Below are 25332 nucleotides of genomic sequence, written 5' to 3' on the forward strand. Positions count from 1 at the left end.
TCATGGTAGTGCTCTTGCCTCAGCCTCCTGGGTCATGGGATTACAGGCATGTACCACCACACCAAGCAGTTCCTGTTTTGTTATCATGCATTGGATTCCTTGTCTTTTCTCATTTCTGTGGATAATCTAATCGAGAGTACTTAGTTGTCTCTGTGTGACTGGCTGTCAAAACGTAGGAACTCTATTAATATTCTTAGTCTGTCATGCTGCTGGTCCTGGTGGGGAAAGGGTAGTTATTTTTAAAGAATGGAGCAAGTGTATTAATCTTTATTAACCTGACATTTCATGGCCTCAATTTTGATTAACATAAAGCAACCTGTAAGACTTATTTTTACTTAAGAAATTTTAAAAATACTCAAAGCTGGTGTTGGAGTATAGCTTCTTTGGGTAACATACTTTAGTTGAGTTTGAAGCAAGGGATTTTTGCTTTCAAGGGAAAATGAGGTCTTTAGATAGCACCAGTGTGTGCTGGAGCATGTTAAAACAGGTTTTCCAACTTGCTCATGGAAATAAGATTGGTTAATGATAGATTTTCTCCTCCCTCTCTCCCTCCCTCTCTCCCTCCCTCTCTCCCTCCCTCTCCCCCTCCCTTCTTCCCTCCCTCCCTTCTTCCCTCCCTCCCTTTTTAAACTTTTTTTGAGACAGGGTTTCTCTGTGTAGCCCTCTGTAGAACTCCCTCTGTAGACCATGCTGCCCTCAAACTCAGAGATTCTCCTGCTTCTGCCTCCTGAGTGCTGGGATTAAAGGGGTGCACCACCACTGCCCAGCTTCTTTTCTTAACACTGATACAGCTTTAAGCTAAAGTCTTGTCGGTATGTAGAGAGAGAGAGAGAGAGAGAGAGAGAGAGAGAGAGAGAGAGAGAGAGAGAGAGAGAGAGAGAGTGTGTGTGTGTGTGTGTGTGTGTGTGTGTACCTCTCTGCCTACTCACTAAACTTAACAGTTTCAGTGAGAGTGCCAGCACCTCTGTCCCTGGGAGACACTATGTGGCTTGAGACTGGATGCTTCTTTCCCACTTATCACCTCCCTTCTAGCCTTGGTCGCTCAGTTGGTAAATGGAGATGATAATAACATCACTCACTGTAAGAATTCAATGGGATGGCAGTGTGAAGGCTTCTAGTGGCACTCGGCACATGTAAACATTCACTACTGTGAAAACAGTCCTCTGGCCACTTAACCAAGCATGCTGTGTACTTTTCTTTTGAAATGTGTTGTAGATTATATCTTTTGGTTCCCAGTTATTAGTGGTTATAAAAGTCTGCTTGCTCTAGATTTTAGCCAATCGAGTATACTAAAATTATTACTGTTTGCAGTGTAAAACAAATGATTGCAGATGTACCAACATGACCACACATTCAGTGAAGTAAAAGGCTTTCACACTTGGGTATGCATTTGAATGACTTGACGCTCACGCTCACTCCCCTCCTCCAAAATGGATCCAAGTCTCCCTACTTGCTAAGCATGAACCTTAACACCTAACTACCTGCCAGGCTCAAGATACCTTTAAAATGATTTTTTTTTTTTTTTTTTTTTTTTTTTTTTTTTTTTTTTTTTTTTTGATGCCAGAGAATTTCTGTGTCTTCATTGGTAGAGCATTTGGTCACCAGCACATCTGTATTAGCTGAATCGTCACTGCTGTGAGAAGGCAAGAGGGAAAAGGTCTACTTCAGCTCACAGTGTGTGGATTTAATCCCAGGAGTTGTGGCCTCGTGACTGTGTGCCTGTGGTACGGCAGTGTCATGGTAGAGAGGTGTGAACCTCATGGTGCCTGGGAAGCAGAGCCGGACAGGGATTAGAATGGGTCTGACTTCAAGTACCCACCCCCACAGTGGTCAGCTAGACCCCACCTGCTAGTTTCCACACTATCAACTGGAGACCAAGTGTTCAGCATAGGAGCTTGTGAGGGACATCTCATATTCAAACCATAATAGCCACAAAGGGGGGAAGTACTTTGTTTTGTTCATGCTTATTTTTTTCACAAATACCTCTTGACTATAAGTTATGTATATTACATATGACTATAAGTTATGTATATTGTATATTACAAGTTATGTACATGTACAAGCCATTTCACAACCATCCTTTGTTTAGCTCCCGATCTGTCAAACTATTTCCGATGGTTCATGTCACTGTTAAACTAAAAATAAAAACAAGCTGTTGAGAGGGCTTATTCGGTAAAATGCTTGCCATGGGAGTGTGAGGACCTGAGTTCATTTGGACCCCCAGAATCTAGGTAAACAGCTAGACATGGTGGCACACACCAGTAATTGTAGTTCTGGGGAGATAGACGATCCATAGGGCTTACTGGCCAGCCAGTCTAGCTGAACTGGCAAGCTCTGGGTTCAGTGAATTGTCCTGCCTTCCATAGCAAAGCTGCTCCTAAGGGCAAACTTCCTCTTTCTTACCTCCCACCCTTGCTGGCCTCTCCATCTCCCTAGTCCTGACTTTGGGCATCCTCTAAAAATTGCTCTGGCCACTATTTTCTTTGTATAACCTTTGCCTTTCAGTGTGCCAGTTCATGTTTCCTACTTACTCTTCCCAGAGGTTTTTTCTGTCACTCACTCTTTAGATGTTGCTGTTTCCAGGATTCTGTCATCTGTCACATTTCCTTCCTTGGCTCAGCTCTTAGATCCCTTTGTTTTCCCCTCTCTCTGGGGTCTCCTCGTCTTAGTGGCTTGTTCAGCTTCTCTCTGGTTTCCCAGTCTCCAGCTCTCCTTGCTCCAACAGTCTGCTCTGTCCTCACTGTGCACCACCAGCTTTCCTCCTGTGCTAGCCAGTGGATCCCAGAGGCATCCCAGTCACTCTGTCATTCCTTTTTATAAAAAAAATTACTATTATTATACACGTCTACATGTGTGTATGCCTGTATATGTGCATGTATCTGAGGTTAAAGCCATCCCCTGGAGCTGGAGTTACAAGCAGTTGTAAGCTGCCTGATGTGGGTTCTAAAAATTGAACTTGGGTCCTCTGCAAAGAGCAGTATGTGTTCTTAACCACTGACCCATCTCTCCAGCCGTCCCTTCCTTTTTAATCCCTCGCTAAGTTAGAGTGACTTGGCCTTCCCAATGGCTTTGTATGGTGCTTTTTCTTCTCCTCACCCCTCCGGTTGCCTCACTTAGCCTCCCATCACTTCCTGAGACTATTGTAGTAAGCCTTCTCACTGTCTGCCTCACATTGCCAGTCTTTCCCCCACACCACCTCAAACATTGTGCCATCCTGGTAGTTTTAATGCATTGAAATGTAACGATCTCCCGTATAGTCCCCACCATCACCCCTAGGGCTGCATTGTCTGGATTTCCTCCTTGCCTTAGCTTGCTTCTCTTTTGCTGTGAACCAAAACACAGACCCAAAGCAACTTGGGGAGCAACGGATTCATTTATCTTCCTGTTTACAGTTTTTATCAAGGGAAACTAAGGCAGGAACTAAAGCAGAGAACATGGTGTGTGTGTGTGTGTGTGTGTGTGTGTGTGTGTGTGTGTGTGTGTGTGTGTGTGTGTTTGCTGCTTACTGACTTGCTCCCCATGGCTTGCTCAGCTTGCTTCCTTATACAACTCAGGACCACCTGCCCAGGAGTATCACTGTCTACAGTGGACTGGGCCCTCCCATATCAGCCATCAATAAAAAACAAATGCCCCACACACTTGTCCACAGGCCAATCTGATGGAGGTAGTTCCTCAATATGGTTCCTTCTTCTCAGGAGACTCTAGTCTGTGTCAAAGTGAAGAAAATCTAAGCAGCACTCCATCCAGATTTTCATGCGTCCTTATCACTGGCACTTCCGCTGTGTTCTGACCCCTCCAGTGCTAATCGCATGTACTCTTTGCCTTCGTCCTCCTCTTCCTGCCTTGACACATTTCCCTTTGCCTTACACACGAACTCCTTTTCGACTTCCTCCTCTCCCTTTCTCACATGACAGCCAGCCAGTTGGTTCTTCATTTGTGATGTCAGAGTATTTTAGTTTATTCACCCAGTGTTCCGAAATTATCTGTGCACTTGCTAGCTTTCTCTGTTACACCTCTTAAAGGACATCAGAGTCCTAGGTGTTTTTGTGCTTCTGGTGCCCGGCCCAGTGCTCGGCACAGATGGGTGTTTTATACTCCTGTATGTTATTGTTCATGAAACAACATTTAGAGGGGAGTGTGAAGTGGAGGGTTGAATTGTTCTGTCAAACATTTTTGAAATGACAGCCACTGTGTGTGGCTTTCAGTGGCCAAACTAATGTTCATGGAGCAATAGTCAGCATGCTGACTCATCCACAGAGTGAGCACTAAGGTAGATAATGGCATGTCATCCTAACTCCATTGAAGAAGGAGTGTGGTCACTGTCTGTGGGTCTCAGTGGCAGAGCTCGTGGTCATAGAACAGTATACAGCCTGGTAACTTAGCAGCTGGACCAACACTGAGAGTGTGGCCAGTGGCATCCTACCTTCACTGAGAAGCTGGGCAGCCTGTGTTATATATAGTCCTAACTTATTTATAAAGCTTGGACACTTGAATTTTAGTTTCTTTGCCCATTGACAGAAAAATGGAGATTATATGTATATGAGGTTCCCATGCTGTTTTGAGGATTAAATGAGATGACATAGTATATAACACCAAGTAATGCTTAATAAGTGTTGGCTGAATTTGCATTAGTCCCTTGTTTCTGGATATTTCTATGAAATCAATTCTCACGTTAATTAAGAACATGTCTATGCATAAACTAACATTAAAAAAATACTCAATTGCATTTTTCTCTCCAAAGGTTCATTCATTGTACTGATGATTCTCCAGATCCTTGTATAGAATATGAGGTAAGCATCTTTTTCCCTTTTATGACACTAAGAGTCCCAGTCATAGGTCATGGAATAGTGCTGTTTATTTGTAAGTGAATAAAAAAAAAAATTGAACTAATTTCTCTGGGAACGTAGAAACACTAAATTTTTAAATTTAAGAAATTTGTCTTACATATAGAAGAATATGTATTATTCAGGTGGGGCATGGTGGTACATATCTTTAATCCCAGCAGAGGCAGGCAGATCACTGAGTTCAAGGCCAGCCTGGTCTACAAAGCAATTTTCAGGCTAGTCAAGGCCACACAGTGAGACCCTATCTCAAACAAACAAGAGAGGGAGAGAGAGAGACTTAGTCAGTGTTCTGTTGCTGTAAAGCAACACCATGACCATGGCCAACTCTTATAAAGAAAACATTTAATTGGTGCTTACTTACAGTTTCAGAGTTTTAGTCTATCGTCACGGTGGGAAACATGGTGGCACACAGCCAGACAGATGCTGGAGAGGTGGCTGAGAGTTCTGCATCCAGACTGGCAGGCAACAGGAAGAGAGACTCTGGGCCTGCCTTGAGCATTTGAAACCTCAAAGCCCACCCCCAGTGACACACTTTCTCCAGCAAGGCCATACCTCCCAATAGAGCCACTCCCTGGTGTGCAAGCTTTCAAATCTTATTCAAGCCACCACAGAAAGAAAATGAGTCTGTACTATTTATAGGCTATATATTAGAATATAAACAGAATATAGAATACTGTACACAGAGAATATACACATTCTTGAATAAAATAAATGCCTTTGTACTTTTCACCCACCAAATCTGGTTCAGAGCTTGCACTGCACTGTAACCTGTGTCTGCTAGCCAGGGCCACCACCTACCAGCTCCTCCATAGCTTCAAAACAGCACCACAAGCCAGAGGGAGATCAAGCCCTGAAAGTAGGGTCCAAACTACACTAACAGGAAAGTCATCCTCCTCCCTCTACCTCTTTACATCATTCCCTCATTTTACAGAGAACATGAGAAGAGTGGAAGGCAGTGGTGCCGCTTTAGTAGAGATTGTAATCATTGCAAACTCCAGGCTTTACTCCAGTTCTTGAAAATGTACATGTAAATATCCAAATGGGTACTGTTGTTAAATACAGCTAATTTCTTAACTAATTAATTAAATCTGGAGTTTTCTTGTCCTTTAGATGCTACATAGTAGGCTATCACTTGTAATTACTCTTGATTGGTTTTGAATTTGCATCATTAAAACACAGTTTCTGAAATTTTGAAGCAAGTGTGATCACCTTTCCTTGTTAATTGCAGAACATTTTCATATTTGGTTTTATAATATCTTAGAATTAGTGCCATGATTAAATTTTTTTTCTTTATTATTTGCTTCTAGACATCTCTGTATAATACACATTTTTTGTCTACAGACTGGGGATGCAACCTACTTTGTGTACCATGCTTTAGGCCCTGGGTTTGTCCCCAGCATTACAAAGAAAAAATATTGTCCACTGATACTCACTGTATTGAATATTCTTTGTGTTGAATAGCTATACTGATTATTGTAGAACATTGAATTTATCATTAGTCCACTAAACAGTTAATAGTGTCTGTTCTTGGGATCTTTACATGCAAATGTGAGCTTTTCCACCACTGATTTCCACAGCGTATTTTACCCATGCCATCATCCAATCTTTTATAGCATTATTTGTATGCGTATTACATATTTACACCTACTGCTTTGCTGAACAACTCCTGTGATGCACCTGCTCTGTGTTGGCACTTGGTGCTAGCTGCATAAGAACTGTCTTTCACTGAGGTATAATATTGGTTGAAATGTCGTCATTTAAAGCTAAGATCTACTTACCAGTCCTTTGCTGTTGTATTGCTTTTGTTTTGATACAGCAGCATCAAGGTAAGACATGAGAGTTAAGGCTAGGGAAGTGATATTCCTCAAGTAATTAAAGTGAAAAATGTTGCAAGCAGAATGCTGTGTAGCATATGCCTCTGTCTGTATTTTTAAAAGTGTTTCCATATGCTATATACTTATGTATTCCTGGACTACTTCTAGAAAGACAAATAAGAACCAGAAAGCTCTGGTTGCTTCTGAGGACAACAGAAAGATTAGGCAAGGAGAAAGGCTTTATCCTTTGTGCTTTAGAAATCAACTACTGTGTGTGTTATTTGTTGCTGTTAGTGTGCTACAGTTGCTTATTTGTTGCTAAATAAAATTTCCATAGCCCTATTGCACACACCCTATCCCAAGATCAACTTTTAATTCATAAGAATGTATAATATTTTAGTTTGAGGTTCACAGGTTTTTTTTTTGTTTTTGTTTTTGTTTTTTTAAAATTTAATTTGTTCATTTTTTTTTATACCAACATATGTGTATCATGTATACATGTGTACCATCATATATGTGTCATATGTGTTCTTGGTGCCCATGGAGGTCAGAAGAGGGCATTGGATCCTCTAGAACTGGAGCTATGGGAGGTTGTGGACTTCCATGTGGCTGCTGGGAACTGAACCTAAGTTCTCTGCAAGAGTAACAAGTACTCTTAACTGCTGAACCATCTTTCCTTAAAATGCCACATTTGTAAGGCTCAACCCAGAGCTCCCAATAATAGACGATGGACTCAATGCATTTGAAGTCTTAAGACATTTAATAAAAAACTTACTTTTCTTTAAGAAGAGGAAGTTATTACAAGGAAGTTTAAATACCAGAAAAATTGAGGAAACTCTACCTACTTATGTCCTCAGTGATAACATTTTGGTCCTTGCCTTTCTTGAAGGAGAGAGGGGTGGAGGAAGAGGAGGGAGACTGAGACTTTTCATAAGTAGTTCATAGACCATCTTAAAGCTTTTAAAAACACTGTGCTGCTTTTCAGTTGAACACAGGGCCTCAGTGCTAAAATTATTTTATTTATTTTTTGATACTCTTCAAAAGGTGCACAATATACACACAATTTTGACAAGGATGCATTTTGTCCTAAAGTGTTTCAGAACAAATCTTCCTTGTTAGAGTAATGGTCACAGCTCTGTTGCCTGCATCTCCTGTCACATCTCCTGTCTTGAGTGGCCTTGTTTTCTCAAAACCACTTTTTTCTTTTTTGTTTTGTTTTTCAAGACAGGGTTTCTCTGTGTAGCTTTGTGCCTTTCCTGGAACTCACTTGGTAGCCCAGGCTGGCCTCGAACTCACAAAGATCTGCCTGGCTCTGCCTCCCGAGTGCTGGGATTAAAGGCGTGCGCCACCACCACCCAGCCCTCAAAACCACTTTTATGGCAATCATAATAAGGTCTTGGTGTGAAAGGGTCTTCTTGTAGACTTCTGTTATATTTATTCTTTTTATCTACAGCTTGTCCTCCGAAAATGGTGTGAGTTAATTCCTGGGGCTGAATTCCGATGTTTTGTCAAGGAAAACAAGCTTATTGGTGAGTTCTTTTTATCCTTGAAGGGGATCTTTAATGTGTGCATGTTTCCAGAAATCGAACCCAGATCCTGGTATATGCTAGGCAAGTGCTCTGTTTTAGTTCCAAAGTAATCTTCAAAAGAAGACGGCTGGGGAGGTGGCTCAGTGGGCACAGGTCACCAAGTCTGGTGGCCTGAGCTCGGTTCTGGAGTAAGTACATGGTGGAAGGAGAGAACTAGTTCCCATAGGTTGTTCTTTGACTGCCACACGGACTTGTCTGCTCACAGGTGTGTGTTCACACGGGCATGAGCAGGCAGATACACACACACACACACACACACACACACACACACACACACGTTAAACAAACCAATGATAAATATTTTTGTGTTTAAAAGAGGAAGAGAACTAAGATGTAAATTTTAGAATTTTGTTCTTTTATGGTTGAATTGTATTTCATTATGTGAATACATTAATATTTATTATTTTTATCATATATATCACAATGTCACACTGTTTCATAAATATGTACAATTATCATGTTTCATTAAAAAATAAAATAACCAAAGGAAAGAAGGCAAGCTTTTGAAGGGAATAACTTCAGTGACCGGGGAATGGTCAGTGTTGCTGCCAGCTGCTGCCTCTGGTATTGAGTCTTGAGCTCTGTGTTACTAAGGGTCCTGAGCATATGTTCAATTTCTACACAGGAAGATAGCACTGTTAGTCTTGTCTGGACTGTAGAGATGGAGGGCACAGCTATTAACTATGCTCAACACACAATATCTGTAATATTACCTACTTGCTGTTAGAAAGTTTTGTATTACTGCCGGGTGGCCGTGGCACACACCTTTAATCCTAGCACTCGGGAGGCAGAGCCAGGCAAATCTCTGTGAGTTCAAGGCCAGCCTGGTTTACAGAGCGAGATCCAGGACAGGCACCAAAACGACACAGAGAAACCCCATCTCAAAAAACCAAAAGGGGGAAAAAAAAAAAGAAAGTTTTGTATTACTAGCAATAAAGTGCTTGTTGTAAACATCTTAGCCAAGTTTTAACAATATTTTTTTTAAAGATTTATTTTATTTAGTTATGTGTATGTGTGTTTCTGTGTGTGGGGTATGTACACATAGTGCAGATACCCATGGAGGCCAGAAGTGTTGAATCTTATTGTTGGAATTTTTTGGATCTTATACTCTTTTGTGGGGCCTGCCACCCAGCTCCCATATAAATCACACACAGAGGCTTATACTTAACTATAAATGCCCAGCCTTAGCTTGGCTTAGTTTCTAGCCAGCTTTTCTTATCTTAAATCATCCTACCTTTTGTCTCTGGGCTTTTCTCTTACTTCTGTAAATCTTACTCTTACTCCATGGCTTGCTGTGTAGCTGAGTGGCTGGCCCCTGGAGTCCTCTTCCTTCTCTGGCTCCTAGATCAGGTCTCTCCTTCCAGTTTTCTCCTTCTATATATACTCTCTGCCTGCCAGCCCCGCCTATCCTTTCTCCTGCCTTGCTATTGGCCAGTTCTTTATTAGACCATCAGGAGTTTTAGACAGGCACAGTAACACAGCTTTACAGAGCTAAACAAATGCAACATAAGCAAAAGTAGTACACCTTAAAATAATATTCTACTGCAGAATCTGCCCGGAGTTGAAGCTACAGGGAGTCCTAAGATGTCCCCTACAATCTCTATTTTGTTATTAGGGCACTATTTATTACATGAGCAAAAGAAAATATATTCAATAAACAAGTGCATTGCTTGTTTTCTTACCTCTGAGGTTATTATTTTGTTAGCTATCACTTATTCAGGCTAAGTGCTGAAGATAATTTGTTCTTTTAAAATTTTTCCAGTGCAGTTTTTAGTGATTTTTATTATTATTATTTTGCATCCCAACTGCAGTTTCCCTTCCCTCCTCTCCTCTTCAGTCCTCCCTACTACCCTCGCCCCAAACCACTCCTCCATTTCTATTCAGAAAAAGGCAGGCCTCCCATAGATATCAGCTAAACATGGCATATCAAGTTGTAGTAAGTCTAGGCACCTCCCTTTGTATTAAGGCTAGGCAAGGCAACTAAGTATGAGGAGTAGGGTCCCGAAAGCTGATAAAAGACTCAGAGACAACCCCTGCTCCCACAGTTAGGAGTTCCACAAGACGACCAAGCTGTACAGCTGTAAACCATATACAGAGGGCCTAAGTCAGTCTCATGCAGGCTTCCTGATTGGTGGTTCAGTCCCTGTGAGCCCCGGTTAGTTGTTTCTGTGGGCTGTCTTGTGGTGTCCTTGACCCCTTTGGCTCCTACAATCCTTCCTCCCCCTCATCTGCAGGATTCCCCGAGCTCTGCCTAATGTTTGGCTGTGGGTCTTTGCATTGGTTCTCATCAGCTAACGCATGTTTTCTATAAAATAAGTTTGTTAACAAAGGGGACAAAGAGTAACTGAATGCTCGCCACTGTTCATTGAATGTGACATTGGCGTTCATTTCCCTAACTGAAATAAATGTAGGCATTTGACTGTTAGATATTCCTTAGTTTAAGAATGCTGAAGAGAGAGACCTGAGTGTGTGGCTGAGGAATTGGAAGCCTTTCTTTACAGCAGAAACCTTTTCCCTAGGACTTAAATGTATTGAGGGCTTCATACAACATCCCCTTCAGTATATTTGGAAATCACTTTTTTAAAAAAGGAATGTTTGATTTTCTGTAGCTTGAAAGATCAGCCTCTGAAGACAGATAGCTTCCCCAAAACAGGAAAAGTAGACTGCTTTATAAATACAGCGTGCACATGACAGGTGTGTGAGAGGGCTGTTTTACCCCTCCCACACTGGAAGAGGATCTCGATTTGAAGAGACTGTCTTAGGAAAACAAAAGCTTATACGCACAGGTTTAGAATTGCCACTTGCATGTTTTAGTCAACAAGCCTTTTTATAACTGAATTCTTTCCATTCTGCTAAATAAAATAACGACTTCCAAAATTAAGAATGCATGGCAGTATGGAGCTTAAGATTTACTTGTCCACGTGACCTTTGTAGTTGAGTCATTGTGCTGCAGGGCTCACCTGCTTGGTCTTTTGGCCAGCTTTAACGGCTTTGATTACTACTTTGAATTACATGTTTGCACTTTAGGAGTACCGTCTACTAACAGCCGTGGAATGTTTTCTTGTCAGGTATTTCTCAGAGGGACTACACGCAATACTATGACCATATTTCTAAACAAAAAGAAGAAATCTGTAGATGCATTCAAGACTTTTTCAAGAAACACATACAGTATAAATTCTTAGATGAAGACTGTGAGTATTCTCTGTCGGTGCAGTGATGTGAGACTGCTTACTGAACCCTCACTCACTGTGGTCCATCTTTAACACTCAGCTCAAAGGTCCGTGCTTTTAGCATGTTACTATATTACCAGTTGTTATCCCTGATGATTTCTGTGTCCATTTCACCTCATTTAATTAGATAATGTTATTTGATTCCAAGGCAGTTCTCTCTCCGTGCTTGGAGATGTTTGTGCGTTTCACAGGATCTGTGTGGAGAGCAGAGTGCTTCTCCTTTTAGCTTCTGTCTGCATAATCAAAGACAGCAGTGACTGCAGAGCAAACAGCTGGGTTGTTTTGAGGAACTGAAAGTTTATGGTATGTTAAGAGAGTTTTTTGAATAACCTAGAATTAGACCTATGATTTATGCCTTTTCTACTTGCCTCGACTGGGTTCCATAGCAGATTTAATTAAAAAAGAAGATGAATTGTGCTGTCTCATAATTACATTTTGTGCTTTCTTATGACAAATTTTACTCATTTCACGCCTCAGATAAGTGATGGATGCTCCTTTTATTAGTATTTCTCTGGTGATAGCTTCCTCTGCTCATGTAAGCAGCTGGTTCAGATGATGTTGGCATTCGTTTGCAGAGAAGGAGGAGGCAGTCACACAAGGCACACAGCACAGGGCGCTATGTCTGGAATTTTATTTCATCAGTGAGTCAGTTAATGGTTGTGATTTTGGGGCAGAGTCTCACACTGTAGTCCACTGGCCTGGATACCACTGGTCCAAGCTGACCCTTACCTTGCAGCAATCCTCCTGCCTTAGTTTCCCCAGTGCTAAGGAGCATGGGCCACCATTACTGACTGAGTTTGGAGATTTAGAAGTATTAAGTATTCAAGGCTAATGATCTGCTGTGTTAGTAATAAAGTGTACTTGAGTTTTCAAAAAGAGATATTAATTATAAAAGTATTAGTTTATTAGTAACTGAGCTTTTTCTTCTTTGCAGTTGTGTTCGATATATACAGAGACAGTAGGGTAAGTAGCCTGTAGTTAACTTGCTTTAAAATCAGGAATGGCGAGCGTAGTTCCCAGCCATTAAGGTTGTGAAAGGCCTGCTGCTCAGGATATGTGTCCTCAAGCCGATGCTGTTCCTTACAGTAGTATACCCAACATAAATAAACTCAGTATTTTTGGTTTTGCAACAGTCTCTCCATGTAGCTCTGCTGGCCTGGAACCAGGTTGGCTTTAAACTCATTACCCTCCTGCCCTTGCTCCTGTGTGTTAGGATTATGACCATGTGCCCTAAATGCAGGGACTAGTAAAAGAACAAGTAGATAAATAAGTGGCTACATTATGTCTTTCTTCACAATTTTTGGGAGATCTGGCTCTGCTGAAAATGATTCATTGTATACAGTTTAAGTGGCCAGGAATTTGTCATTTGGTACTTAATTTTATTGATTTATTTATTTATTTGTTTGTTTGTTTGTTTGTTTGTTTTTTCCGAGACAGGGTTTCTCTGTGTAGCTTTGCGCCTTTCCTGGAACTCACTTGGTAGTCCAGGCTGGCCTCGAACTCAGAGAGGTCCGCCTGCCTCTGCCTCTCGAGTGCTAGGATTAAAGGCGTGCGCCACCACCACCTGGCCTTAATTTTTTTTTTTAAAAGCCAACTGAAAGGTTTTTTGTATGACTTGCTTTAGACTAAAGATGTGAATTTGTTTACATTTATTCTTTATTTTTTCCTTTAATAGATTTATCCTTTGAATTTTTTTAAGTGTGTGTGTGTGAAAGCTGCACATGTTTATTTATGTGTATTCATGTGGATGTGGGCTGTGCGCATAGACAAAGGATAAACTCGGGTAGCATCCTCAGAAATGCTGCCTGTCTCCACCAAGGCAGCAACTGTCATTGGCCTGGATCTCATCAATTAAATGAGGCCGGCTGGGCAGTGAGCCTCAGGGGTCTTCCTGTCTCACCTCCCCAGTACTGGCTTACAAATGTGTGCCAACCATGCCTGACATTTTTCTGTGGTTTCTGGGGATCAAATTTGGGCCCCCATGGCTGTGAGGCAAGCACTTTACCAACTGAGTTATCTCCCCAGCCCCAGGTTGACATTTTAAACTTAAATTTATTTTTTATCTAATACATAAAAATGTAAAAATTAAACGAATTTAGCGTTTCAATACATGTCTGCACTGTGTAATGTTTAGTTCTGGATAAACATCTTTCTACTCAAATATTTGTCATTTCTTTATGGTAAGAACATTCAAAATTCTCTTGGTTCATTGAACCACACAGTACATCATCATTATCTAGTAGGCATTTCCAAACTGCAGCCTGTGGTCACATGTGTCCCAGGATAGCTAGGAATGGGACCCAGTACATTTGAGATGACAATATCCTATCTCAATGTTAAAAGGTTGAACGTCCTGATAGTCACCCTGATATGCAGTAGCACATCAGAACTTCTTATTCCTCTTTATTAACTTTGTACATTGATCGACTTCTGCCCGTCTTGCTCTCCACCCAGCCTCTGGTAGCCACCTTTCTACTCTTGACTCCTGTGAGATCCCAGGTTTGATTTCAAATATGAATGAGATCATGTGGTATTTGCCCTTGCCTGGCTTAGTTCACTTACGTAAGGCTTTCTAGCTCACCCGTATTGGCTCAGACAACTGGCTAGCAATTTTTTTTTTTTTTTTATTGCTCAACACTATTCTGTTGTGTATTTGGATCACATTTTCTTTATCCATTTATCAGCTGATTGACCCTTAGGCTGTCCACACTTCCAGGCTGTTGTGAATAGTGTTGCAGATACAGATGGGAGGACAGCAGTTTCTTCAGGCACTCACTTCCCCTCCTTGGATGTATGCCAAGGACCGAGATTGCTGGGTTGTACGGTGCTTCCATTTTTATTTTATTTTATTTTTACATTGATAACGTGTGAGAGTGCGGACACGCTTGCATGTGCTTTTCTCTTTCCACCATGTGGGTTCCAGGGGTCAAACCCAGGTCATCAGCATTGTCAGAAAGAAGAGCCTTTGCAGGCTGAGATGCAGGCCTCTTTCTAACTTTTTGAGGAACTTCCACGCTGTTCCTCATGGGCTGGGATAGCTTACATTGCTCCCAGCAATACATGAGGGCTCACTGTCCCCCAATCCTTGCCAACGCTTATTACCTTTGTTCTTTTGGATAGCAGCTGCTCTGGCTGCCGTGAGGTAGTATCATCTCATTGGAGCTTTAATTTACACACCTCTGGTGAGTGGTTTTGAGCATTTTTTTGTGTCTGTTGGCCATCTGTATGTCTTCTTTTGAGAAACTTCTAACACTTTCAATTAACATCTTAAAAGTGTTGCAAACTGGCCGGGCGGTGGTGGCGCACGCCTTTAATCCCAGCACTCGGGAGGCAGAGCCAGGCGGATCTCTGTGAGTTCGAGGCCAGCCTGGTCTACAAAGTGAGTTCCAGGAAAGGCGCAAAGCTACACAGAGAAACCCTGTCTCGAAAAAACCTAAAAAAAAAAAAAAAAAAAAAAAAAGTGTTGCAAACTGGTTCGATGAGAAGAAAACAAAGGCTTGACTTAATCCAAGCTTCCCACAGCAGAGAGTTCACTGTCTAAGCCACGTGATCTCAGAGAAGCTTTGGTCTGAATATTGTCCTGTGATTCCTGCTTGATGACTGAGCTATTCGAAGATAGCAAATATATTTTCCCATGTCTGGCCTGTTCACCATCAGGTGTCTCATTCCTGCTTCACTGTGACTGTGGTGCCTGTCACAACTTCGAATTCTTTTTGACCAAAGGACTGTGGCCCATAGAATCATGCCTCCTAGTAACTGTTAGCTGTTTCCTCCTATTAAGTCAAAACATTTCCCGTCCTTCACCTCTCTGGCTTCTAGAGTGATGGTAGATACTAAGCAATAGAAAGGGTTATAAAATGAGATGAATTAGGAGCCGGGAAGAGGACCCAGTGGATAAAGTGTTTGTGGCGCAAGCATGATGATCGGGGTTCAGTCCCCAGAACCACATAGAAGGTCATGGTGTAACACCTGTAAACACAGCTCTCCAGGGTAGAGACGAGGAGTTCTGGGACAGGCTGGCAGCTAGAGTAGCCAAATCAGCCAGCTCTGGGTCCAGTGAGAGACCCTGCCTCAATAAGTGAAGCGGAGAGAAATCCAGGAAGATAGTTTGATGTAAGCCTCTGGTTTCCATGTGTACATACATGTACATATGTGACCACATATCACACATGTATGCACATCACACATACACAAAAGGATAGATGAAATGGGGTAAAGACAAGGAATGATGTTTTAGAAAGTTTCAGCGTTGTGGAGATAAACCTCAGAAGAGTGGGAGGCGGGGGTGAGTTTATGAATAGAAATCTGATCCTGCAGGCAAGAGTCCTTGCTATCGCTCAGCTCTGCTTCGTACTACAGACATTGGCAGATCACTCACAGGGCCATCATTTATGAATCTGTGCTGTGCTAGCTGCTGCGATTCTGACAGGAAGCTTCAAACAAGACAACCTCGGACAGTGGAGGAATTTATTATCTTGACATGGAAGTGGCAGACATGTAAATGTTTGTGAGGAGTGGGCTGCTGCAGGCAGCATCGAGGCAATTAGAGCAGGATAAACCCAGTCTACTGTCTAGAACATGCTTTTTTCCCAAAGGGCTTTTAGTATCATTTAATTCCATATCTCTCTTTATAATGCTATGAGGTATGTGTTCTCTGCCCACATTGTACAGATACTAAACCGGTTATTTCATACACTGGCAGTTGAAAATGTGGGAATCTGGCAAGCTGTCTTCTTCTGTCCCTGGCAAGTGTCCTATCACTGACTTAGTAGGGCTGACAGGTAGATGCAGCTGTTTAGCCTGTAAGAGTTGAGGAATTTCCTAACGTGAGTTGGACGAGTACAAGAGTAATGGTAGCTGAGATCTTGAGGATCTGAAGCTTGTCACATTTTTAAAGTGAGAAGCACGCCAGTCTAAACATCATGACAGTTTCTGTTCAGAGGTTTAGACCATATTGTAAAACTCATTTGCAGTTACTCAATGGCACATATATAAGAGTTTGTTGGACACTTTCTTGAATATATTATTGTGTGGCTATTCTTATAGAAAGCTAACTCATGTATGTAAGTGGTCTGGTTCATGAAATACAACTGAAATGAGTTTGTACCTGGCGACACTTTGACACGTCTGTCTTTATTCTGGTTGGGCAAGTTGATTCAGTGCTACAGTCTTACTGTTCTCTGCTCGGCACATTGGTGACCCACCCATTCAATAAGTCTGAGATGGGGCATTGAAAAACGTTTTCAGAAGCTCCCTTAGGGATGATAATATACTGGTAGAATTGAGAGTCATTATGTACACTCTTTTTTGTGAGACAGGGTTTTGCTATGTAGCTCTACCTGGTCTAGAACTCAGAACTCACTGTGTGGAGCAATTTGGGTTGAAACTCGCAGAGGTCTATCTGCCTCTTATTTTAGAGTCTTAAAGAAATCATTTTTGTCCCTCTCTCATCTTTTCCACTGTGACGTGCTGTATTGTTATTAAATTGCAGTTTCATTCCTTTCTGGACAGAATATATGTTTAATTTTGAGTCTTGCTATTGTAAGTTTGGCTTTGTAACTTGATCATGCCCCTGGAAACTTTCTGTATGTGCTTGCCAAAGGAGGTTTGGCTTGTGTGTGCTGTATTCTACTGGTAGCTATATCTAGATCAAATTTGTTGCTAAAATCTGTAGCTCCTGGAGGAAATGGTGCTTGAGGATCCCTTGAAAATCAACACATTTGGGGGAGGGCATGGGAATGCTGATGAACAATATTGGCAATGAGTGATAAATGGATGCACTGACTAGGAGAAAATGGAGTCTTTTGTGCTATTTGTTTATTTTTATATATGTGTAGACTTTATCACATGGAAAAAAATCCTAATTTTTTTGGCTACTTGATTTATTAGTTAGTGAACAACAATGTATGCTAAAATATCTTGCTTTCTAATTTTGTTGGTTTCTAAGTAATATACTTTGAAGTTTTGTTCTTAGATAACACTAAATTTTCTGTGTCAGCATTTTATTATTTTGAAGAAACATACGATGTAAATAAAAGGAGGAAATATGGATTTTTGGCTCACAGTTTTAGAGGTTTCAGTCCGTGGTCACTTGGACCATCACTGTGAGCCTTTGGTGACTGAGACATCAGAGAAAGAGGTGCTAGAGCAGAGCTGTTTAGCTCGTGGATGCTAGGAAGCAGAGAAACAGAGAGAGTGTGCATGGGCCCAGTGCTGCACTGTGGGCTTCTGTCTGCTTTTTATTTTCCCTCCCTCTGAGGCCCCATTCTTCAGACTTTGTGCCCACATTCTGGGTGGGTCTTAGTCCCTCAGCCAGCCAGGTGATCCTCTGCTCTGCTGTAATCTCAGGTGTAAACACCCTGAGGTTGCTTCTGTCCAACCAGTGTGCTCCTTATTGTGGGTGGTGTTGGGTTTTGGTTGTTTAGGAAATGTGTTGTGATCTTGTTATTGATTGATCTTTATATTCCAAAGCAGTATGCAGTGCCTAGTTCAGAGACATTTACTTGATGAGTGGTCATTTGGTTGATACAAGAAACATTAGTCTGACTCTGTTTCTTATGAATTTCCCTAAGTGGAATTATCTGCTCAGGATGACTTGAGATGTCACATAAAAAGCATGTTCAACCATAAAATTCTGCACAGTTTTATGCATCGATACAGCTGCCTTACTTTATTTTGGGGCCTTTTAGAAATGGCATCTGGCTTTTGGAGCAAATGCTGCCAGCTACCAATGATGGTTTGTTTTTGTCTTTAAATTAGATTACTTTGGTTTTTATATTGAGATATAGTTTAGTTTATAGAAGTCAATATTCCTATGCTAACAGGTATCACACTTTTTTTTAAAAGACATTTTCTATTTTTTTCAAGATTTATTTATTTATTTTGTATATAGCATGTATGACTACAGGTCAGAAGAGGGCACCAGATCTCATTATAGATGGTTGTGAGCCACCATGTGGTTGCTGGGAATTGAACTCAGGACCTCTGGAAGAGCAGTCAGTGCTCTTAACCTCTGAGCCATCTCTCCAGCCCGTATCACACTTTTGAGAGTTTCTCTTTTTGATAATGAGATGGTTTTGTTGGTGATAAAAAGTCAAGTAGAACCGGGCAGTGGTGGCACACGCCTTTAATCCCAGCACTCAGAGGCAGAGGCAGGCAGATCTCTGAGTTTGAGACCAGCCTGGTCTACAGAGTGAGTTCCAGGCCAGCCAGGGCTACACAGAGAAACCCTGTCTCAAAAAACAAATCAGCAAAAGTCAAGAAGAAAGAATTTGGAGAGGAAGATAACCATGTTGTTAAAACAACAGGCAGTGTATTAAAGCTGTCTTACTCATAGCCCCCAAACAAGTGTGGTGCCATGCCAGGCTGACTGATGGCCAGTATTGTCTCATATGGGCTAAGAATATAGAAGTGGGTGCCAGACTGATGTGCCAGTGACTCAAATGGTAAGAGAAAGTTGTAGGATTTCTCCTGGGGTTACATTAAATAGAAGAAACCTTGCTCACATGACATGTGGTGACAACTTCTCAATGCCTCCGTGCCATTGACTGGATATTTCTGAAGTAAGCCCTATTAAAGTATCTCATCTTCTCTAAAATGTTGTTTTAGCCTAGATGAAAACAGCATTCTCTTTCCTTTGGCATGTCCAAATTTGTACATACAGCTATCTGATCAAGACATGAGAGTTTCACATTTATAATAAAACATCTAATTGTTATAATAAGTGAACATGTCAGTAGAAAATCAGGGATTGAGGTGAAGGCTCAGTTCAGAAGGCTTGTCACATAGTCCTGAGGGCTTAAGTTTGGTCCCCAGAACCCACATATGAAAAGCTGGGTGCAATGGCATGTTCTTGTAATTCCAGTACTGGGGAAGGGGAGACAGGAAGGTCCCTGGGACTTGCTGAGCCTGTGTAGCCTGATTAGTGAGTTGCAGGTTCAGTGACAGACTCTGTCTCAAAAAATAAGAGGAGAGCATTTGAAGAAGACAGCTGACATCTCCCTCTGGCTTGTATACATGTACCCCTAACCAACACACACACACACACACACACACACACACACACACACACGCAGAGAGAGAGAGAGAGAGAGAGAGAGAGAGAGAGAGAGAGAGAGAGAGCGCAATCCAGAAGAAGAAAGATAAAAATTTCAAGTAAACATGTCTACTTTGTCCCAAATGGCTCTGTGACCAAATGCACTGGCTTTGATTTCCTAGGGTTGCACATTCCCGGTTCAGATAAGTCTCTACTGGCCACTTTCTGCTCAGCTCTCCCTGACTCTGGCACAGTTGAACAATTAGAGCATTCTTTCCCTTAGGTGAGCGTCTAGTAGACTGTCTCTGAAGAGAAGAAATGCCTTTCAAAAGCTGATAGAATCTTTTTCATCTCCCCTTTATGTGCTTTCAAGATCTATGTCATATGTGCAAACTAAATGCCACATTGAAAACTAAAATAAAAAATAAAATTTCTGTCCTCTTTGTAGTGTGTTAAGTGGGCCCTCATGGGGCCCTTCTGACTGGTTTTTCTTCCCTCTGCATCAGTCAGCCCCTTAGCTCTGTCTGCTTTGACAGGGGACTCTTGGATGGGACACTGAGGAATGATTTTTTAAATAGTTCCCAAGAGTTTAAGATGATAGTTAAGGGACCATAATAGGAAAATGCCTTTTTAATAAAAGAGTATAGGTTGTGTTTGTTTTTATTTTATACTTAGCTGATTTTTTTCTGTCTGTGCTCTAGGGGAAAATATGGCTGATTGATTTTAATCCATTTGGGGAAGTCACAGACTCATTGTTGTTTACTTGGGAAGAGCTGACATCTGAGAACAACCTAAGAGGTGACTTCAGTGAAGGGGATGATCAGGGGCAGGTAAGACCAACCTTTTCAGTCCATTCACCACGCCCTTGATTGAGTAGGCAGGAGCTGGACCACTGGGAAAGAGTCCAGTAGACACAGCTTTGCTAGCTGCTACTTCCTGTCAGAGTGAGTGTCCATGTGGCTCATTCCTTTACCTGGAAAGCAGAGTTTTTCTACTTACTCTAGTTGTCTTAGCTCTGCCTGTCATGCTCACTTGGAAGAACCTTGACCCTCAGTCAGTTCTTATCACCGCTTCTCTGGTCCTTGCTTCCTGCTGAGTGTTCACAGAGAGTAGTGGCTGCATGTCTACCCAGAGCAGCGTCTCTTCACAGAGTGACCTCTGCTTTCTTTTGTGATGCCTGTCCTGGTCAGCGTTCATCAGTAGTCTCTAGGTGGTTCCACCTCTTCCAACCATTGTTCCTATCTTCCTCTTAGCAGATCCTTTCAGTCCCTCTAGAGGAAGAAGTTACTCAGCTCAGTTGTCTGCAAAGCCTTGGGCTCACCCCTGCCTGCCTGCCTAAGACCTGAGCTCACTCCTGCCTGTCCTCCTAAGATTTGAGCTCACCCCTGCCTGTCCTCCTAAGCCCTGAGCTCACCCCTGCCTGTCCTCCTAAGCCCTGAGCTCACCCCTGCCTGTCCTCCTAAGCCCTGAGCTCACCCCTGCCTGTCCTCCTAAGCCCTGAGCTCACCCCTGCCTGTCCTCCTAAGACCTGAGCTCACCCCTGCCTGTCCTCCTAAGCCCTGAGCTTTCTGATGAACTTAGCATGTTGTGTTTTTCACCCTCTTCTTTCCTTCCTTTTCACCCTCTTGTTGTCTACTCCTATCTGTTAGGGTTCAGCCAGGTTCATGTAGCTCTCATCTTAATTTTTTTTTCTTTAACCACATTTATTTATGCAACTACACTCATCCTTTTTCCCATCTTCACAGCTAACCTCTCTTTAAACAAATTTGTATTACCTTTTTCTATCCTTAAACACGCTTGCCTGAGGAGCTACAGGCAAAGTAAGTGGTTGCTGGGAGAGGAAGAGTTCTGTTCAGTGGAGGCTGCAGTTAAGTTGCCTTTGTTCACCCATGCTCAACAGCCAGCCCTAACTAAATCCAGTTAGGGAACTGCTGCAAGAGCTTGGGAGCTGTGTCTCATCACAGCCCACCTCCCTAGTCTCTTGCTGCCTGTCCTCACTTTTGTCACCCCACATTCCTAGTCTTCTGGCACTCCGTAGACCCTGCCTTTGGCAAAGGCCCTAAGTGACTTTTGACCTCTGATAACAGACACACAGCCCTTCTCTTACTGATGCTTGGCAGGTGCCCTCATGTTCTCACCATCTCTTTCTTGGAGGGATACACACTCTCTTCCTGCTCTTCTGGCTGCTTCTCTGCCTTTATGAGGAGCAAGTTTTATTTCACTCAGCTTTCCCTTACTCATCATTCTTCTGTCCTGGGCCCTCTTTGGCCTTCCCTTTGCACCTCTGAGTGAGATTGATATTCAGCCGAATGTGGTCCTTGCCAAACCATTTCAAGCACCTGTTGATGTGCTACCTCCTGCACTCAGGGTTTTTAAGGATGGTGTGTCTCCTGTCCTTGGTACATCTGTGGGGCTAACACAGTGCCAGACACTGCTCGTGTGTGTCATATCAACCAGTGAAGGAACTTTGTCACTGTTGGTATTTTAGAGTAATGAGCTGTTAAACTGAAAGACGGAATTACTTACCCAAGCAGGAGAGACATAGTTGTTCAACAGAAGTGCTTTTACATGGTTGTTCTCCACACAGTCTTTCATTTACTTCTAAATCTTAGAGGTTGGGACTTGAAAGGACTTGGTTCCTGGCTCTTTCCATAGTATTTGCCCTGCTTGTCCTTGGACCATAGAGACCCAGACTTCCCTCTACTCTAGAGACCTAAGAAGCCTGAAAAGCCCAGCTTTGCCTGAAAGTCTTTGATCTAGTCATCTCCACAGGCTCCAAAGCCTGCTCTGCTCCCTGTTCATCTCCAGCCCAGATGGCCCCTCTCTAAAGAGCCTCCAGACCATCCCTCTAAAATGGTCATCGTTGTCTTAGCACATAGCTCTTTGGTTCCATAACTCCTTCACTGTCTTGACATAGTCTGGTCATTGATTTGTTCATTACTGACCATCTGTCTCCCTGTCCCCCACTCTATATCTCCCATTCCCAGAACAAAACCCGCACAGAGCACATGACTCTTGTCAAATAGTTGGGTTTTCTGTGTAAGGTGTGGCTTGCTTTTCAGGGCTACCTGGTCACAACCTGTTCAGGTTCCTGTTTTGTCTTCCTCTGCTGGACACCAACCATCCTCACCTAGATAATTGCCACCTGGGAAGTCTAAAGCCAAGACCTTTTGTCTCTGGAGTCCTTTTTGGCACAAGGCAACATGTAAATATCATACGCAAGACTTGACCAAATGTACTAAAGAATGAGTTGGAAGACTAGTGACCTATGAACTTGCAGTTCATATAGACAGTGTGATGGCAGATGATTTAAGAGGGGTATAAAAAGATTATGGAAATCAGGGTACTCATTTGCCCTCACGATGAAGGGCAAATTACTTCCCCAAGGGCAAAGTACTTGCAGGAGCATACCTCCCAACTGCACACCTGTAGAAAGTGATAATTATTACAGAGTTCTGGCCTGTATGAGAGTGCTTGGACACCAAGGGTACTAATATTGGGCCCTGTCCTGCTCAGGAGCTTCTCCACAGCACACTCTTAGAGTGTGTACACAGGCAGCTCTTAGAGACCTCTCAGCTCTAAAGGGAACACTACTTTGAAAGGCTTTCTATTCCCTTTCTAGTGACCATGTAGAATTATTTTAAATTCTGGCACCTTCTCTTCCTTTAGGATCTTGTTTTCTTCCTTCTGTAGTACAGAAGAGAACAATGGCATTGAGATTGTGCTAGTGTCGTTTTTAAGTTTGGAAAATAGACCTTAAAAACAATGACAGACTTGGCTGTTTTCTCTCTGTAAAGGATTCACCGGCTTTCCGCTGTACAAACAGTGAAGTCACAGTACAGCCCAGCCCCTATCTGAGCTACCGACTACCCAAGGACTTCGTGGACCTTTCCACTGGGGAGGATGCTCACAAGCTCATCGATTTTCTCAAGCTGGTAGAGTATATGGAAGTTTATGTGCTGGCCATCCTTTTCAATTGAGGTTCAAGTGTGCTCTGTGACATTTCCTTTTAGTCCTAGACCACCTGGACTTTTATCGCTAATTACGAATTAAAGGACCACAGTGAAAGAATTAGGCCACTTTGTAAGTAAATAGGAACTACAAGCTGAAGGGATAATTTATCAGTCAGGATGGCAGAAGATACTTTTATGACACATACTCATTTTGAAAAATTTGCATACTGCCAGCTTTGAAGTATGTATGTTGTCGTGGGGCCTGAAGACCAAGTCTCCTCTGCTACTACATGGTGATTGTGAATATATGTGTTTCCATGTATGTTTCTTTGTCGGAGTGTGTGCACCATGTAAGAAAGAGAAGAAAGTATTCAGATGCCTGAGGGTTGTCAATGTCAAATTAGTTAAAGCATGTTTTTTCCATAATTTGTAGCCACAGCTTTTGTGAAGACCTCCAGAAAATGACACATTCTGACAGAAACAGTGACTTTGGCTGGGCAAACATTCCAGTTAGAATATGCTTCTTCAACATACTCTTGGTTTCCTTTACAGAAAAGAAATCAGCAAGAGGACGACTGAGTGCTGCCTTGAGAATAAATAGAAGAAGGAAACACAGCTCCCAGTGATCCAAACGAGATGGAGGTGTCGAGGGCAGTGTGCAAAGTCATAGGTTTTTATATTCCTATATGTTCACTTGGGGAAAGATGAAGGCACATTGGTACTCATAAGAAAAATCACATAATAAACAGACCTTAAACATAAGGAAGCATACTGTTCTGATAATAAAATGACTTTTATGAAATACATTTCTTTCCATTTTTATACCTGTCAGGTCGGTGGTCAGAGTTATGCTTTACAGAAATAGTAAGAGATGGTGAGAGAGAAGAAGAGAGCTTGAATGACGTGGGAAGGGGAGGGTAGTAGATGTCCTGTAAAGAGAAAGCAGGAGTGAGTGCTGAGGGAAGGAAAGGGACCACTGTGAGGGTCAGGGCAGGGGCCTGTAGAGCTGGGCAGGGGAATGACAGAACAAACTATAATGATATATGTGTATGGTGATGCCATGCTGAAACACATTATTTTGTGTGCTGACCTAAAAACATTCATTTAGAAAGTAAAGAAGTGTGGACTGAGATAACTCAGTGGGTAAAGGTGCGTGAGCCTGCAACCTGAGTGTGGACTGAGATAGCTCAGTGGGTAAAGGTATGTGAGCCTGAGTGTGGACTGAGATCGCTCAGTGTGGGTAAAGGTACGTGAGCCTGAGTGTGGACTGAGATCGCTCAGTGGGTAAAGGTGCATGAGCCTGAGTGTGGACTGAGATAGCTCAGTGGTAAAGGCGCGTGAGCCTGAGTGTGGACAGAGATAGCTCAGTGGTAAAGGTGCGTAAGCCTGCCGACCTGAGTTTGATCCCTGGAAGCCATGGTGGAAGGAGAGAACTGACTCCCAATGCCTTCTGACGTCCATGCACTCACACACACACCATGTGAACGAACACACACGTGCACACACATACACACACACATAAAATAAATAAGCAAATTTTAAAATAAAAAGAAGTGGATTATTCTTTACTTTCCCATGTAAAAGTAGGATCTTATATTACGATAGGAAATGTTTTTCTTGACTTGAAAATTCTAATTTTCCTTGGAGTTTAACTTCTGTGTGGGCATACTTACAAGGACAAATAAGAGATTTCTCACTATCAAGCAACCATGACATCTTTCATTTATGATAATTATTCCAACATGTATTAGTGAAATTATCATAGACTTGATTGTAATTTGGCCTTTTAAAAATATATTGGACTTTGGAGGGTGGTAGAGCCGCTTTATTAAAAACCCACCATTTTAGTAATTATTCTCTCGTGCCT

General features: G+C 42.2%; 1 protein-coding gene across 2 annotated transcripts in view; it reads left to right on the forward strand.

Moving 5' to 3' along the window:
- The window catches only part of Cdc123 (cell division cycle 123), a 52212-nt gene extending 27943 nt beyond the window's left edge, over positions 1 to 24269 (forward strand). For both annotated transcript variants that reach the window (XM_059263557.1, XM_059263558.1), the window contains 7 exons: positions 4742 to 4790; positions 8112 to 8187; positions 11316 to 11438; positions 12412 to 12440; positions 20214 to 20342; positions 23310 to 23447; positions 24018 to 24269. In XM_059263557.1, coding sequence (XP_059119540.1) covers positions 4742 to 4790; positions 8112 to 8187; positions 11316 to 11438; positions 12412 to 12440; positions 20214 to 20342; positions 23310 to 23447; positions 24018 to 24044 — 571 coding nt within the window. In that variant the 3' untranslated portion in view covers positions 24045 to 24269. The remainder of the gene's footprint in view (positions 1 to 4741; positions 4791 to 8111; positions 8188 to 11315; positions 11439 to 12411; positions 12441 to 20213; positions 20343 to 23309; positions 23448 to 24017) is intronic.
- The last annotated feature ends 1063 nt before the right edge of the window (positions 24270 to 25332 follow it).

This window comes from Peromyscus eremicus, chromosome 5 (assembly GCF_949786415.1).
Source record: "Peromyscus eremicus chromosome 5, PerEre_H2_v1, whole genome shotgun sequence".
NCBI lineage: Eukaryota > Metazoa > Chordata > Mammalia > Rodentia > Cricetidae > Peromyscus > Peromyscus eremicus.